At 32.0% G+C, this 18880-nt stretch overlaps 1 protein-coding gene across 2 annotated transcripts; it reads left to right on the top strand.

Moving 5' to 3' along the window:
* The first annotated feature begins 4226 nt into the window (after nt 1–4226).
* LOC127120403 (nicotinate phosphoribosyltransferase 2) lies at nt 4227–9039 on the top strand. Of its 2 annotated transcripts, none has more exons than XM_051050821.1 (15): nt 4227–4466; nt 4696–4843; nt 5025–5144; nt 5234–5368; nt 5460–5521; nt 6089–6164; nt 6342–6443; nt 6668–6784; nt 7159–7217; nt 7411–7585; nt 7762–7896; nt 7991–8089; nt 8251–8359; nt 8479–8591; nt 8670–9039. In XM_051050821.1, the coding sequence occupies exons 1-15, from the start codon at nt 4333–4335 to the stop codon at nt 8745–8747; spliced, it is 1662 nt and encodes a 553-aa protein (XP_050906778.1). In that variant the 5' UTR covers nt 4227–4332; the 3' UTR covers nt 8748–9039. The 2 variants fall into 2 exon arrangements, with proteins under 2 accessions (XP_050906778.1, XP_050906779.1); XM_051050822.1 differs by having other exon boundaries at nt 4318–4466; nt 5048–5144.
* The last annotated feature ends 9841 nt before the right edge of the window (nt 9040–18880 follow it).

Here is an 18880-nt window from a genome sequence, read left to right as displayed (position 1 = left end):
AGCTCAAAGTCGAGTTAGAGTTGCTCAAAAACGCTCAAGCCGATAATATAGATTGATCTTGTACTTTTATTTTCTCAAAGCATTGTACTCACTTCCAATATGAATGAATGAGATAGTTGATGTTGCGTTAATTCTAGTTGCTTTCTGTTTTTGTTCTCATACTTATGAAATGCTCACAAACGATCGACAACACCTCTGGATTCCCATGAAAAAGGCATTTCTCATACATGCATCTACATTAATATGCATGCATACATTATAAAAAAAACAAAAACTCATTTCCTATCTTTATAAACACTGAACTGATCATCGTCAAACTGATTCCCCGACATAACTACGGGACTAGAGCTAACGTGAAAAGAAAGATGGAAGGACTTGAACTAGGAAATGAAAATATGAAAGGGGACATTTACGAGCTTAAAGGGGTGATGGAAAAAATGATGGAAATGATGCAAGCATTGGCTACTAAGAAAGACCCACATCAACGCACAATGATCTCTAAAATCATTGGCCCCTCGTATGAGCCACGATGCCCTTGAAGAATCAACACTATGTTGCCAAATTTTGGCCTACCACCTAACTATTCTCCACTCTTTATTGATTCTTCTAGAATAGGACTGTCTACTGAACATGTGGTCCAACTGACATCAATTACTGAAATGCCACCACCGCCTGTGGTCCACACCATCGCTCGGGATCCTTTTAATGATCCTCGTTATATCTACCATGACACTGGTTCCCATAATTATGATCAGGAAGATAAGAAAGAGAAGGAATAGTTGAATGAAGTACAGGAAAAGTTCGAAATCTTGGAGAAAGAGTAAGGGTTATGGAAGGCAATGATATCTCTGGAGCGGTTGCCATGATATGTGCTTAGACTCGGATTTGACTATCCCGACTAAATTCAAGACGTCGGACTTTGAGAAGTACAAATGCCATACTTTCCCGAGGAGCCATCTGGTGATGTATTACCGAAAGATAGCTGCCCATACTAAAAATGATAAACTGCTCATCCATTGTTTCCAGGACAGTTTAAGTGGGGGCATCGCTAAAATGGTATATGGGCTTAGAGAAAAGTCGTATACAAAACTGGCAAGATTTGGCTGATGCCATCCTTCGGAAATATAAGTACAACATGGACATGGCTCCATACTAAAGACAACTACAAAGTATGGTGATGAAGGAAAGAGAATCCTTCAAGGAGTATGCACAGCGTCGGTGGCTCGGGTGGAGCCTCCCTTGTCCGAAAAGGAATTAATCGACATGTTTGTAGATACCTTGCAGAGCCCTTATTTCAATAGGTTGGTTAGCAGTGGAGCATCTGGAGGGGAAAAGGAGGAAACCAACGCCATCTCGGATAAAAGGGGAAGATTTCTCCAAAGGAGACCACAACAACCTTTGGTATACCAATGTCGTGCCAATGCCATACTATGCACAACCTTGTGTAGCATCCATTGCACCCACTTATCAACAAACAACTCCTCCTATTTATTGGCAGTCTTTTTCTCCAGGGTACCAACAAAACCCAGTAAATCTTGTATATCAGCAAGCACCTGCCACTCATGCTTATCAACAGCCCAGGCCTTAGGCCTCACAACATTACCAGGCTCTACAAAATCGTAATTCTCTGGTGAACCAAAATCGCAATAGAAGAGCAAGGACTCAATTTGATCCTCTCCCCGTGAGTTATAGCCAGTTGTTCTTGTCTTTGGTCCAGAAAGGTTTGATTGTCACTAGGTCTTTTCCTATGATGTCGGAGTCATACCCCCACCAGTATGATCCTAATGTGCATTGCGAATTCCATGAAGGCGCACCGGGACATTCACTAAAAGGTTGCCATGCACTGAAGGCCAAGGTCTAAAACCTAATAAACAACAAACTCATGTCCTTCAAAGAGATGACCACATGTCAGAAATAATCCTTTGTCGTCCCATTAAAGACCCAGGATTAACGCAATTGAAGAAGCGTCCAATGGTCAATGGATCAGAGACGTAAAGGAAGTGAAGACTCCGGTAACAGAATTCTATGCAAAATAGGTGGAATCAGTGTTAATCAAGAAGAGGCACGATGAATGCACTGAGTGTTCTACTCAGCTTGGAGGATACCTAATGGTGCAAAGAAACATACAATGCTTGAACCAAAGAGTCGTCCAGGTTAGTCGTACAGAGACGGCCAGAGAAGTATTTGTAATATAACCTCATTTCGAGCTACCAACGCCAGTGGAGTTTGAATATCATAGGGTATATGATGCTCAACCAAGGGGAAATCAAATATCTCCAATTATCATTTGCAAACCATCCCCTTTTCTATTTAAGAGCACCAAGGTTGCGAAGTAAAATGGCTAAACTATCTCTTCAAGGATCTGCACATTATTTTTTTACAACCAACATCTCTATATTGCGATAATTATGTTGCTATCTATTTGGCGCATAATCCAACATTCCATGAACGCTCAAAATATATAGAGATTGACGGTCACATCATTCGTGAGAAGCTGGAATCTACTCTCATAAAATTATTTCATTCCATCTTCTGTTCAACTTGCTGTCGTCTTAACAAAACTTTTATCCTCTCCTAATTTCAAGTCTTTTCTCTCCAAATTTGACCTCATATCCATTCAGTTTATGGTTTAGTGTAAAAAATTTAGTTTAATATAGTCGTTATTTTCTGTATGTAGATATTTGTACTATATCATTCCAAGATGTATATATGAATATATCTTTTCTATCAATAAGAATATGTGGCGATTCCCAATTTGGGAAATCCAATAAATAGACTGAACGTTTGATGAATTATATAAATAAATAAAAAGTCATTTTTCACGTGATCAAATAAAATTAATTTTAATAATCAAAAATAATATTGTTTTGGACAAATTGTGTGTACTCTTTTTACTCGTGATTTTCTTTTTTCAATCAAACATACAACAATACTGTGTAAATGAAATGTCATGAACTTTATTTATTTGAAAAATGTCATTAAAATGGAAACTCATTATTATATTATATACCTCTGAAAAATCCTGTTCTTTCTTTTACAATAATGAAATGATATATGGATGGAAATATGATTATAAAATATAATGTATATAATTGGTTGATTAATATAAACTCAGTTTTAATTGGAACTTTAAATTTGTTAACAAATAGTATATAAATGAAAATCTGAATTTATGTTAATAAATAGTACATGATTGGTTGATTTTAAAATATAATGATTCTGTTCACCATAACAATTCTCTTAAAAAATCTTACTAACACTTGATATGAATTAATATATAGTCCAGGATACTTAATTAATTGTTTGGTTCAGTTCAATTTTAAATAAATTTAAATAATTTTTGTTATGACGGGAACTATATTATCCCTATAAATCAAAAATAATTTTGATATTATTAAAATCCTACGAATTGAAGATAATTTTGATATTATTATTAATTTTTATTTTATTGGATGTAATTGAATGATTTCATAGTGTTATTAAAAAAATAAAAAAAAATTTACTATAAAAAACGCATTCAAATTCAAAAAGATATGGTAGAAAAACGGATAATTGATTGTTTATTTATATAATTATGATCTCTAAGATAGAAATTATTTGGTTTTATTTTATTTTTTGTTTTAATCTGTTTTTTTTTTTTTTGTGTTTTTCTATCTTGATAGATAAATAAATAAATTTAATATGTCTTTTAACAACTATAAAAAGTTTTGTTTTTAATTATAAAAAAAATAACTTATTACTTTTTGTTTTGGTTCTTGTCATTTTTATTTTAGTTTCTATAAAATTTACTCATATTAAAATTGATTCACGAATATTTAACTTTGATTTGTGTTCATAAGTATTAGTTAAAAAATTCATTTATAAAAAATTTATATTAAAAAAATAATTTTACATTGTAATTTTGTTAAAATTAATATACAATATTTTAAAAAATATTTTTTTATTTAATTTTTATATCTATAATATATGATACAAGTTAGCGTTATCTTTTAATTTTAATATATTTCAAAATATTAAATTAAAATAAATATTATATTGGTCAACTTTATATTGATAAATATTATAGGAATTAAAATAAAATAAAAATAAAATAAAAATGAATAATAGTATACTTACATTTACACGTCTAAATACATTGTCGATAAAAATATGTCCAAATACATATTTTTGTCTGTAATTAATTACTAATTTTCATTCAATTACCATAAAGTGCCAAACTCCGATTAAACGCGCGTGAGTCCCACGCTTTCTTCAAACTTTGAAAGTGTTCTTATTCTTATATTATCATAGCAGAATCTACGTTGAAGAAGAAAATTAACGCAGCAACAAACAATGGATTCAAATGGTTCGGGTCGGGTCATACCTGGACCCACGAATCCAATGGTAACACCTCTTCTCACAGATCACTATCAATTCACAATGGCTTACGCATACTGGAAAGCTGGTAAACATCAAGAACGTGCTGTGTAAGTCACCATTATTATAATAATCTACGTAGCAATGGAAAACTATGTGTCTGTATCCGCGTCCGTGTCTGCGTCCGATAACATAGACACTTGTAATTTACCTTTGATTTATTTATTTTTTTCAAATTATCATCGGTATCTTTATCGGATTCAATTCTTATAATGTGAATTTTGATATGTGGTTTATCATAAGGTTCAATCTATAATAATAATGGTAATTCTTTTTCAGGTTTGATTTGTATTTTCGTAGGAGTCCGTTTGGAGGAGAATATACAATCTTCGCTGGTTTGGAAGAATGTGTGAGGTTCATTTCTAATTACAAGATATCTGAAGATGAGATTCATTTTATTAAGAATACTTTGCCTGCTTCATGTGAGGTAAATATATAATCATATCAAAATAAATGCTTATGCTTAAGTTATTTCTGTTACAAAAGATAGAATAAGTTAAAGTAGTTATAATTGTTTTCATAAGATCTCTCAAATAAGTGATTGTGATTCAAATAAGTCATAGTTATCTGGAATGTGGTAATTATTATTGATTAAATTTAAATGATAGGATGGTTTCTTTGACTATCTTAGAGGAATTGACTGTTGTGATGTTGAGGTGTATGCTATCGCCGAAGGAACTGTTGTTTTTCCTAAGGTGCCACTGATGAGAATTGAAGGTCCAGTTGCAGTGAGTACTTTGCTACCGTTAAATCGACGTTTCTATTGTTCAGGCTGTTCAATCGTCTCTTATGTTAAATCGACGTTTCTATTGTTCAGGTTGTTCAATTGCTGGAAACACCTTTTGTCAATCTAATTAACTTTGCTTCATTAGTAGCCACTAATGCTGCAAGGCATCGTTTTGTTGCTGGGAAATCTAAAACTTTGCTCGAGTTTGGACTACGAAGGGCTCAGGTTACTAAGTTTTATGGAGAAAAAAAATGGAGTTAGTTTAGGAAGAGATTCCTTTCTCAATATTCATCGAAAGAATGTTACTTTTATGCAGGGGCCTGATGGAGGAATAAGTGCATCAAAGTACTGTTATATTGGAGGCTTTGATGCAACAAGGTATTATCAATTATACAACTTCGATTCTCGTTTGTTTGGCACGGTAATAGGAAGAACATGTTAATAACGTTATGTGTATATCTAACAGTTATGCAACTTGAGATTTTTTGTGGACTAAGCTTTTTACAGTGCCGGTATACTGCCATGTTAGTATTGGTTTCAATTTCAAATATTGGAGTTTTTAATAACTTGCAGAGATTCGAGAATACTTAGTTAATGCCAATTTAAGATGGCAGGGCGTGATTTTGGTGTCATGGCATGTAAACTATATACCTTATTAGTTTGTAGTTTGTAATTAAATTAGGTTAAATGGCTTCGAAAATCTAGATTCTTTTAGGTATTGTTCAAAATGTTCTAGTGAATCCAGGATCACATAATTCGGATTGTGGTAGAGTAAGGTTCAAACATTGATTGCCAACCTATCTTGATTAATGTATCAGCATTAGTATTGTGTCATAATTACCAAATTAACATGATAACCTTCGACATTTTGTTTTGCTTTAGTGAATTTTAAGTTTCTTCTGTTTGCTTGTATATAACTTGGCTTTTCATGTGGCACACCATTAGCAATGTTGCAGCAGGAAGGTTATTTGGGATCCCCCTTCGTGGCACTCATTCGCATGCCTTCGTTAGCTCATATATGGTGAGTGTACAACCATTTCGTTGAATTTTTTTGACATGTTTAGTTAACATTTATGAAGATAATTTCATTGAATAGTGCTTGTTATTTCATTTGTAATGCATAAACATATATAGTTTAAAGGGATAGGTTTCTGTTTGATCTATCCATTTCCTTTGCTTACTTTTGTCTTTCTTCCAGGGCGTTAACGAGATTGCGGACAAATCACTGCGGAAAAAAGATGGTTCAGGTGCCTGTGAAGATTTTGTTGTTTTGGTTCAAAAGTGGCTGAACAAAATTAAGGTGACATCCATAACAATATTTTCTACATTTGTAAAGTTGAAATTTTGTTCTTGATTAGGCATCACTATATTTTTTACCACTTTTAGACTATTTCATCCATTCTTACACACCCAAATTTCTTCCCAATGTTACCATTCTTATTGCATATATTTATGTTTTGCACTCTTACAAGATCAAAGATGGATTTGTCAGTGTATGATCTGTGTTGTGTTTTCACTATGCAGTGGTCAAATTCACTGTGTGGCATTTTTTCTGATACCAATCAAAGTGAGCTTGCAGCATTCACATCATATGCATTGGCATTTCCTGATAACTTTCTTGCCCTTGTAGACACTTATGATGTAAGTATTTAATATTGTATTAGTTACTTTATATATTTCATGCAATAGATACGTATAATCTTGGTATCGATATAACCTACATTGTTCTGGCTTAGGCCAAGTTTAGATTATCCTCTAGCTTATGGGAGCTTCTCAATTAAAATGAATTAATGGTTCAACACTTATATAAAGCCTTTTATTTATGGAGAAATTAAGTGAGATAACTTCTAAAGAAATTGAGATGCAGAAGCTAATAGCAGCTTATAGAATAGGCCATTAATTGAGAAATTTATTGCAAGATTCTTTTAATATTTCTTAATTCTTAACTGGATGGTTAGGACCGAAAAAAAGCTTTATCTGTTTCTGCATTTAATCACATTGACGTCTGTTGACAGGTTGTGAGAAGTGGAGTTCCTAACTTCTGTGCTGTTGCATTAGCGCTCAGTGATTTAGGGTATGTTGATACGTTATCCGTGTCTAATACCAATATCATTTGATTATGGGTTTACTTAGCGATCTATACTCTTTTGTTTTCTTATTTTGCTTCTGTGAGTTGCTTCCTTGATTGCTAAAATTGTCTATTTTTTCGTGTATGCCTGTTTTTTTTATGCAAATGTTTCTTATGTTGAGAAGCTTTACTTGTGCAGATACAAGGCCGTTGGTATTAGACTTGACTCGGGTGACCTTGCATACTTGTCTTGTGAGTCAAGGAAGTTCTTTTGTTCCATTGAGAAGGAATTTGGAGTGCCCGATTTCGGAGAGATGTCTATCACTGCTAGTAACGACCTTAATGAGGAAACATTAGATGCTTTAAATAAACAGGTAAATTTCATTTGGAAGCTGAAACTTTTAGCATTTTTCGTAAATCAAAATTATACTAGATATTTGTTGGTTTAAAATTTATACTATTTTTAATTGTTTATTCAAGCATATACTTATTTTAAATGCAACAAAATATCCTACCTTTTATTTGTGTTGGATTGCATTTTGGCCTGTAGGGTCATGAGGTTGATGCCTATGGAATTGGGACATATCTGGTTACATGTTATGCTCAAGCAGCTTTAGGCGTTGTTTTCAAGCTAGTTGAGATAAACAAACAACCTCGAATCAAACTTTCTGAAGATGTCTCAAAGGTTTGAACACAGCTAAACACAAACGGAATCATCTACTCGCATTTCATCATAAACTTATAATTTTTTCTTCTTTGTTATTTTATCTGTTTTTCAGGTCTCTATTCCTTGTAAGAAGCGGATTTATAGATTATATGGTAAAGAAACTTATCCCTTGGTTGACATAATGAGAGGAGAAAATGAACCCCCTCCAAAGGTAACCACTTCCATAACAGATTTATCATTTAATCTACTAAACCACTTCTGCACAACTTGAACTTAACCATCACTGTTTCAATCAGTTATTGAACATTGGACTTTTGTTCTGAAATCAAAACCTTATAAATATATGCATTTGCATTTTTTTTATTACCATAGGTAGGAGAACGAATATTGTGTCGTCATCCCTTTCAAGAATCGAAGAGAGCATACGTAGTGCCACAGCAAGTTGAGGAGCTTCTAAAATGTTACTTTGCTGGAAGTTCAGGTAAACAGTTACAGAAGCTTATTGTAACTTTATTACATTGATCAGAAGCTCTGATATATTAGCTTATGAGAGTAAAAAAAGCTATTTCTCTTGTATAACATGCTATTTATTTATTGAAGATAAAAAGAGTGAAACTTTGCCACCTTTGAAAGACATAAGGGAGAGATGCATCAAACAACTTGAACAAATGCGACCTGATCACATGAGAAGACTTAATCCAACTCCATACAAGGTATGTTGCTTTTAAATTATTCTTTACTTTTCATTTTATGCAAATATTTTTTGACATAGTTTCTTCGAAATTTGGCAGGTTTGTGTCAGTGCAAAACTGTACGACTTCATTCATTTCTTGTGGCTGAATGAGGCACCTGTTGGGGAGTTGCGGTAACAAGGAAGATAAAATTTTGTGTAGAGACCTCTTTAAAATGTTTCAGAAGTTTCATACAGTCATAGTATACACATGTGTACCATCTATTCAAAATGTTCAAATTATATGTGTATGTATATTATGTTGGAGTAGTCATTATCTTTCAGGATTTTTTTTAAAATATTTTGGTTACACTTTCATGTAATGTAATAATAGGAGATGCAACCGATTTTCCTCACATGTTGTAGAAAATATGTCAGTTTAAACTTATATATCTTCATTTATTTATGTCTAATTTTTCTTTTTCATGAAAGAGAGCTTTATGTTCTATGTAAAATGTTTTAGAATATCTCAAAAAAATCAAGTATTTTAATAATGGAGGATGAAAAAAAAATTATTTTAATAATTACTTAAATCTCATATTATGTTGGGTCAGCTCTGGGCCTAGTTTTTTAGCTTAGAGTATTAAATCTTAAAACTTAGGGGTTATTCATCGCATCTCATGTGTTACTCACGCGTCCTACGAAAATGTCAAAAATAATCCTCAATTTTGAATTTTAAAATTTAATAGCACTTGAACACAAATAATTTCAAGAGATTGGAAATAACCCTTAAAGCATGTTGTTGAAATATTTTGGAGATCGGAATCAAGACCATAATTTTTAACTAATTTGGATTCCAAAATCGGAATTTAATTCAGAGATTGAAATCAGAAGCTTTTTGTTTAAGTAATCCACGTCATTCTCCCTTCCTTCACATTTTCATTTATGCAAAAGAGCAAAAACAGAGACTACGAAGGAAGAATACTCAAAAGTGATTACAAAGCAATTTCTCCTCATTTTGAAGTCTTCTCATAGCTTTTATTCATTGCATTGAATCTTATCATGTCTTTACTCCACTGCATTTCACTTATTTGAAGTTCATCTTCATTAAATAGATAAGTTGCTCATTTTTTTTCCTTTTTTGATTTGACATGCATGTATTACTGAAATAGATTATAGGTATGATATTTTAGGCTTAAATACAATCGAAATGTGTGTTGTACTTGACCTGGACCGCCTTGCATTGTGTTTTTGAGCATTATAGCTTATAGGATTCACATGGTTTGTTATGTGTTCTCAGGTTATGGTTCACATGTAGTCTAGATTGTACAATTCGGACCCTTAATCCGAAGATTGGAATCCGAATTTTTTGTTATCTAATTTTTGGTTTGGCGTCTTGTTTTTGTTCATGTTATGACATCTCCCTGTTGTGCTTGCTTGATAGCGTAAAAAATGTCTGACAACCAAGAAAGGTTAAGACATGGTTGAGTGCCCCAACATGCTTCAATTCGTAGGGAGAAAACTAGACCATCGTGACTTGCTGTTGGAGAGACTTCTTTTGCTAGTGAGAGATCGTCTTCACATGTTCACGGCTATTCGGCATCGTCTTTCTTGATTCACGTGTCTGTTGCTACCCCAAATGTCCCTCTTTCCCCATAAGTCGTTATTTCCCCCAAAGAGTTTCTCAAGAGGCCCCTCAAACCTTTCATTGTTTCCTCTGTATCCAGACCATGCGGCTAAACACATATGGGACAGAGAGATAGTATAAATATTTTAATTACTCTTTTAAACTTTTGAATTATAATATTTTAACAGTCTAACGATGTATCTATTATTTGCAGTATCGTGATACGTTAAAGTGTATCATCCACGGTAGGAAGGTTGCAAAGTTGGTGTAGTCTGATGTGCCATAGTTTCAGAATGTCATGCAAATATTTGGGTTATAGGATTTATGTAGGGATGGATATGGTTATATTAACTATGGCTCATTTTATGCTTTTGTAGAGAGATGACACGCAAATACAACATCATTTCATCTTTCGATTTGTGAGATGTCCATCATATTTGATGACGTCTCATGCCTCATTCATCTTCCTTTCCAGGTAAAATTATTAAACTACTCCAGGACTACCAGACCTGAGGCACTGGATATGATGGTGACGTATTTGGGAGTTGACCCAGGAAAAGCTCAGCATTAGTTAGATGACATAGAGAATATCATATATAACACAGAGCGTGTGCATTGAGGTCATACCTCTTACTTTTGGTCGACGTGTCTATTTTTATGGACAAAAGTGTGGCCTATATCTATGTTATCTACCTCGAGTATTTTATTGACTTGGAGACCATGAGTAGAATTATGGGGTTTCTTTTTTTGTGTACCTCTACTCCAAACTAGTTTAGGATAGTATGTGGAAGACTCGACAGTTGACTGTAAATAAATGTCTATTTACAGTAACTTTTTGTACCTTTATTGATATTAATGTCATAATACCTATGTTACAATGTTTTGTTACAAACATGTTATCTGAACCATTTTCAAGCATGTATACACCAATATTTTCCATGCCTCTCCGAATGCGCATATGTGGACGACTACTATAGGCATTACCATGTGCGTGCTCGACCATCCCGCTCAGAGGGAACTAGACGACTGAGTCGTTCTAAATTGCTCATGACCGCATCGTGGCGGATGATATTAGGTGGATGTTGTACGGAGATCATTGTGAGACACGGTTTTTGGAGGTGATGGTATTGTACTTTGGTTGGTTGGCTTGTGAGTATTGGCTTATGTGCCCCCATCTACCTGAGTGATTCCTATGCCATATTGGATATAACCAGGGTATACCCAGAGACCCCGTTGTTGTTTCTCCCTTCATTGTCCTCCGCTGGGATGTTGATGAGATATTTGTAGCGTACTTTGACCATCTGATGTCAGAGGATGTACGACGTGTGCCACCTCATCGTCCATGGAGTACAGTATAAAGCTACATCTAGTGATTTTATAGAGTATCATATCTTTTCTTGGCACCAGATGTAGGGGGAGATCCCCCGAGGCCAACTCGCCAAGAGATCTTAGAGGAGGAGAATGTGAGGGTGGACCATGTCATTGATGTGTTACCTGCATGTCATTACATTATGGCAATTGGGAGAGAGACAAACCATAGCTAGGGCCGAGTTTGTGGAGGTCTCTCTGATGGTCACTCTACAAGTCACCTTAGCAGAGGCACGGTATGTATTGTAGTACCAGCGGCAGAGAAGGAACAAGGGTGTCTAGTATACTTAGTAGTGGAATTTTATTTTGTATATTTTGATATTTTTGTAATATGATTTGTACTTTGATTGATAATGACATGGTGACATTTTATATTTGACATTTTGGCATTTATATATACGCATTAGTTCTTCTATTTTGATTTTATCATTGAAAGACCAATGTGTACGGTTTATTGTGAGATTGATTTATAAATGATTTATAATTCAAATTTATTAAAAAAAATGTCAAACTTTGTCTACCTTACTATCAACGGGTGAAAAACATATCAAATGGTAAATTCGAAGATTACAATCCGGACCTATGATCCAGAGATTGGAATTCTGACCAATTTTTTTTAAAAAAAATAGGGTGTCTCAGTCACGAAGTGATTTGTTGAAGAATCGAGAATATAGGAAGGTATTTTGGAATTTCTATATGATGTGTGATCACTATCACATGATAGGTAGTGAATAACACCTAAAATTATTACAAGATGAGGGTTTTAGTTGGTCAAATATTTTTGAACTTTGTCTTTTTTTAAAGAGGGATTTATACTAATATATAAAGTCAAAATAAAGTTTTGGTTAACTCTTTTTTCTTTTAAATATATATTTTTTAATTTTTTTATTTTATTTTAACTTCTCTTTTTATAAATGACTGTTATACTACGGTTTATTAACATTCATACCATTATTTTTTACTATTTTATTAATAGTTTAAAATAAAATTAAAATTAAATAAAAGTAATAATACAATTTATATTTTTTGCACGTTAATATTGAAAAAAGCAGATAGATAGCATGTGACACTAGTGATAAGTAAACACAAACACAACATTTACACCATATTATTACATGTATTATTAATATTTTCTTCTATCTTGGGGAACATACATAAAGTAATTTTAGTTGAATACTTAATCTATTATAAGATGTACTAGAATAAGCCGTAGATCAAAATTTACATCTAAAACTTATACCAATCACGGTTAACTCTATAAATATGGTGAATAATATTTTTTATTATTTTAATAAATAAAATAATAATATTTATAATTATTTTTAAAATCATTTTTATAATAAAAATATAAAATTTATCATTAATTAATTTTATTATTGTATTAACCACAAAAATATAGGTTATTAACCAATTTTATTATTGTATTAACCATAAAACATAGGTTATTAAAATATCAGAATTTGATTAATACTATATATTTTATTGATTAATGAAGTAGTAAATTTGGTTAATGAATTATAAATAAAATATGTGGTTAATAACCTATATTTTTATTGGTTAATGACAGACTTTATATTTGTGTTATAAAAATAATTTTAAAATTAAAAATATTTTTTATAGATATTATTTTTTTATTTATTAAAAAGTAAAAAATACGGCGAGCAGTGTTTGATATAAATATTTGGGATAGGAATTGCATTATTCATTAGAATAAGTATTTATTTTTTGTATTTGCACAATATTGTAAATATTAGATTTGGTATCTTTTTCCGTCCCTTAATTTTATTCCGAATTCAGTTTAATCTTTTAAAATTTAAGAAAGATTATTTTTATGTCTCTATTTTATAAAACATATCACATTAATCATTTTTAAAAGAAAAAGGTGTGTAAATTTTCAGTATATTTTTCTGGGTGTTAATGAAAAAGGACCGTCAAAAGGCCTAAATTTCATCTCATTCTAGTAATCCTCAACAAATACAAATTATCCCTTGTAACTATTGCAAGGACTATTGAATTTAGAGAAATATTTGCATGAAAATAAACACAAATTCATATTGTTAGAAACATTTAATAAAAAAAGAGAAAATTTAAATTTATTAATTTCTTTAATTGGAATCCTGATTATGAAAGAAAGAAAAAATATTCTTTTATTTTTTTAATTAATAAAAAAATTGTGATGTATTGTTTTTGCCATTATATGTTATGTTTGTGTTTATCTAAGAAATTTCGGTTAAATGTGAATCTCTGCCCGATAGTGCTGTTTGAAATTTCTTATATCTCTTAGTCACATTACAATAGTTATGCAAGAAGGCCAAAAGCAATAACAGCTATCCAAATCAGAAACACACCTCAACAGTTTTCTAACATGTTAATACATCTATACATTTTTCTGGATTTCAAAAGCATCATAGTGTGGAGATTTGTCTCAATTGAAAGTGATTATTAGAATGCTATAACCATATTTTATTTGAGTTTTTAGAGAGAAAACATGAAAAGTGTGATTTTATCTGGATCTATTATTATAAGCAATGGAATTGGAATAAATGGCGGTTATCAATTATCAACAAACACTTTCTCTTTTAATCTAATTCTTATTATCTTCGTAAAACATCTTAAATGGGCTGTTGTTTTTAATTTTGTTTTGCATTCCAAATCCAACCTTGTTTGGATCACCGCCAAATGCCTCAAATTCTCATGAGCTGCATTGCATAAAGAAATTCATATGAAGTTGTTGATTAACACTCATGTCATTGACATGCTTTATTGTCTCTGGTTCTAAGTTCTCATCGTATATTCGGTGATTTTGAATTTACTTAAAGAAGATGATGATGATTTTTAAAATCTATAAAATTTCTTTAAGCGATTGATTCTTTTTTTATTAAATCGGTCAAAAAAAATTAAAGTTACATGTTATTTGTCATGTCAACGAAAATTGACGCTGTTACTGACATTTAAATAAAAAGAATTAACGTATTAGGTTTTGAAAAGTTAATGAATTAAAATGATTTTTTTAAAAGTTATTGGATCTCTAATCAAAGATAAATGACAAAAATGATACTTTACTTAAATATTATATCAAGTTATTTTTAATATTTTATTGTAAAGGTCTCTTAAGCAAAGTTCATTAGATATAAATTCTTCTTTTATTTAAAGTCATTAGATATAAATTCTTCTTTTATTTAAAGGTAACTCAGTATTTTAATATTTTATCTATTTGGCATTATTAGTTGTGTATATATAGTATTGAGTTGTCAACTGTTGTATCCACTAAGTATTATAGTACAGTTGTCAACAGTTGTATCCACAACATACTCTGAAACACACCAAAACCAATGTTAAAAACAAATCTGGATTTTTCCCTAATACTACTACTTAAACACACCATAAACTAAACTAGGAGTTTTCTAGATTTTGAAATCCAATATATACCCTGTTATAAAAAAAACACAAGCAATTTCAGATAAGAGCCGAAGAAAACACAATTAACCTCACATATACAAAATATGTAACATTACATAGATATTTGTTAAAATAAAATATAACATCATATTTCATGATCTAGAGATGGTTGAAGACGTTATAACATCTTTAGTATATTGTCAATCGATCTCACCATTATCGCATCCACTTCGATCGGATCATTTCTTTCGTAATTGTGAAATGTATTCCACATAACTCTTAAATTTTGATTTGTCTTCAACTCAAAATTGTTAAACTTCACATAAGTTCCAAAATGACACTTTTATGTATGAAATAACACAATAAATATGATTTGTTCGGATTTTGAATTCCATAGTCATCCATTACAGAAGTTGATTTTGCAAACAGACAATTTTACGCACAAACCTCCCATTACAAGTAATTTTAGATATACATTAAAACATATCAAAATGTATCCGAGTTACATTTTTGAATATAACAATCCAGCGTTATATACAAAAAATGTGCCACCGCCTAAAATACATGGTCTGATAAAATTAAAATGCATCAAAACATGTGTCACCACCTAAATTTATATCTATAATGCTTCCGTCTTTGACTTTTCCTAATTTGATTCTCTTCCAATTTTGATGAACTTGGCAAACTCTTTAATTTTATTCCAAAAAAAATTATCCGGCCAATTTTCAGCTTCTTTTGTGGAATGAGATGTCCACTCGAAGGGTGTTCATGGTATAAGATATCCCGATTTCAAATAAACTTGAACAAAATATTTTGATTTTGAAAGTCATTCAATACACATAATGTGTCCACCTGGATATTGATGGGGGTCACTTCGAGGTGGGAAATATGTTTCTAGGAAACCATATCTTGTTAAATCGATATACACCATGTATATGCATTTTCTATAAGATGACTCATTTTAGGGGAACGCATCCATTTTTGCACCGGTGTTGGCCCGGAATAAGAAATGCATGAATTTTATCAAAATATTATTTATTTTTTTATTGTATATAGTTATGTATCATTCCTTATGCGCCTTCAATACTTTGATAAGATGTTAGCGGACAAGTGTATGATTCTCCTCTCTGTTATCCAGCAAAGGAGAAACAGCGCGATAACTACAGTTATCGTCACTCTTGACATATACAAGTCGGTTAATATATTTGTGCGTAAAAATCGGACATCTCTTCAATGTGTATTATTTTTATTAAAGGTGGTGACGGTGGGAAAGTTGGTGAAGGTGATGGTTTATTGATGTCAGCACCTTCGAAAGGATTTCTTTTGGATTGTGAAATTGGTGAGTCCGAAAAAAGTGTATAGACATGTTTGAAATAGGATGGAGAATATTTGGTTGAATTGTTACTCGATGTTGATTTGACTTTCTTAAGCACGTCCTTTGTTTTTAGCGGTTATGTGGGTGGTTTCAAATTTGTTGTTCCTGGATAGGAAATATTCCTCATTTGCTCTTTGATGTGAAGTTTCATGTTATCATCAGCTTTCAAAAATATATCTTGAATGACTCTTTACTCTGTCATGATTGATATATTTGACTTACTCTCTTTCAGTACTCTATCGTCATCAAACTGGAGCCTTTTCCAATGTGAGTAAACATCATACGTATGGGCCTATCAATTTTCATCTTTGGGGAAATTAAACAAGCACATGGAAGACCATATGTCCTCCCTAAGTGTACAAACCACACCTTGAGCTATTTGAACTTGTTTTCTCTACTTGCTTAGCTTTATGATAAATATAATCTAATCTTGTTCTAGATATATTGTCGACCAACTATGAATAAAAATTTTAATCTTTGAATTTATATTCTAAAATTATGATGCTTTGACCAAATGATGTTTGGATCTCATTGTGTTGATTCTGAATCATTTTGTTCATTGATTTCCAATCTGTACACAAATCCCTTTTACTATTTCCAAACCAGTTCTCTAATATGGCGTGAGCATATTCAACTTTATTGGTTGTAGTATTTCCAAAGTATATAATTTGATTGGTCCAAGAAAAAAATAATCTTCTCTTTCACCTAGTATAGAATTGTGCTTTCAACATATTTCAAGAAATTCGAATATGTCACGCACACCCTTCTGAATAATATGACAAATTCAACATATAACTCTTCCAAAGAAGAATTTACTACAGTTTTTCAAACATTCATTATGTTTTACAATATCACACTAGGTTTGACCATTTTCACGTATTCACCCTTAATTTGTTTGGTCCCTACCGCGGGCTTAAGTCTACCACTTATATTTTTTGTTATTATGATACCTACATTATAAAGCATATGGGGTAGGAAACACATTTTCAACTGAATTCATCAATGCGGTATCGCGATCGATAACAATCACTTGTGGCATATTTTATTGTTCTTTCAATATAGTCTGACACACTTTCAAAGCCCGTGTAAAATTGTCCTCTTTTTCACTTTCCAAAAATGCAAACTCAACACACAAAAATTCATATCTATAGAAATAAAACCAACGATTTCCAAAAGTGGTTGCATGTACTTGTTAGTCTTATATGTTGAATCAATTATGAGAACATTTGAAAAAGTATTAAATAGCCTGATAGAATCAGGATGAGTCCTCAATATATCTCGAACGATATTTCCATCCTCACAAACTTTGTACTTAGATACATAATGATGTCCAAAAGTTTCAACAATTGTTGCATTTCATATCTTTGACCTTTTTTGTGCCTTGTTGTTTCGGGTGCGAACATTGTAGATTTGCCTGATATTTGGGACACTTTCAGGGTTTTTCCTTTTCAATGTTGAGAGTATGTTTTAGGGCTGAACCATATTCAATGCCATGTCAAAGACAAGTTTCTTCTCTTCGTAATTCACATTAAATATCGATGTATTATTCATCTTGAGGTACCCACGCAACTTAAAAGGACACTCACATTTCCTCGTTCTAGTGCCATCGTGTTTCAACTTTCTGATAGGTGCTCTATATTTATCATTTTTTCACATCTCATTGTCACAAATGTTTGTCTTATATCAAAACCAAAATTTGACCTCCCGATTACAATATTGAGCCCTAATTTGGCAACCTATGTACCAACCCATTCAAGCATATGTTCACGTATAGCAAACTCATGTTTATTTGCAAATTATTTTCCAACATCTACATAGACATCACACAGTTTAACATCCACAAATAGAGTAGTGTTGAAGACAATATCAGAGTGCATCATAACTACAATAAATCATAACATAAGAAAATTCAAATTCCATAATAGAACAGTCCAGGTTTCACTTTTCGAACACAGTATGTGTTGGTGTAAGCCCTAGAGGCAAATACTTTTGGTACTTGTATCAAATTATTTATTAATAATAAAAGGTTTTTTCTTTATTATGTTTGTTTAATAAAGTTCCTAGAATAGCTAGTCCGTTTAATGTATCAAGTGTGACTTAATCATGAGATCCCATTAAACATAAGGACATTATTCTTAAAGTATCTGTAGTTGAGCTTTGTTGTGAAGTGGGATAATATTAAAGCATTAAGACTATTATGTATATATATATATATATTGATGATCACATCTCATGGATCATGGATAAGGAGTTATCAAGTCTTAAACATAAGTATGAATATTAGGAGTAATATTTATACTAGATTGACCCACTATGAGAATACTACATAGAATATTATGCAAAGTGTCATAAGTTATTCTCATGGTGATAGTGGTGTATACTATCCTTCGACCTGAAACCACTATGGACCCTAGATGTAGAGTCGAGTGCTTTATTGTTGATCAAACATTGTTCGTAATTGGATGACCATAAAGACAGTTAATGGGTACTCCACGAAGCATGTTGAGGTACATGAGTGACCTAGATGGAATTTATTCATCCTGCGTAATAGGATAAATGTCTA

Source organism: Lathyrus oleraceus, chromosome 2 (genome assembly GCF_024323335.1).
Source record: "Lathyrus oleraceus cultivar Zhongwan6 chromosome 2, CAAS_Psat_ZW6_1.0, whole genome shotgun sequence".
NCBI lineage: Eukaryota > Viridiplantae > Streptophyta > Magnoliopsida > Fabales > Fabaceae > Lathyrus > Lathyrus oleraceus.
This window is presented reverse-complemented; position numbering and strand designations above follow the sequence as displayed.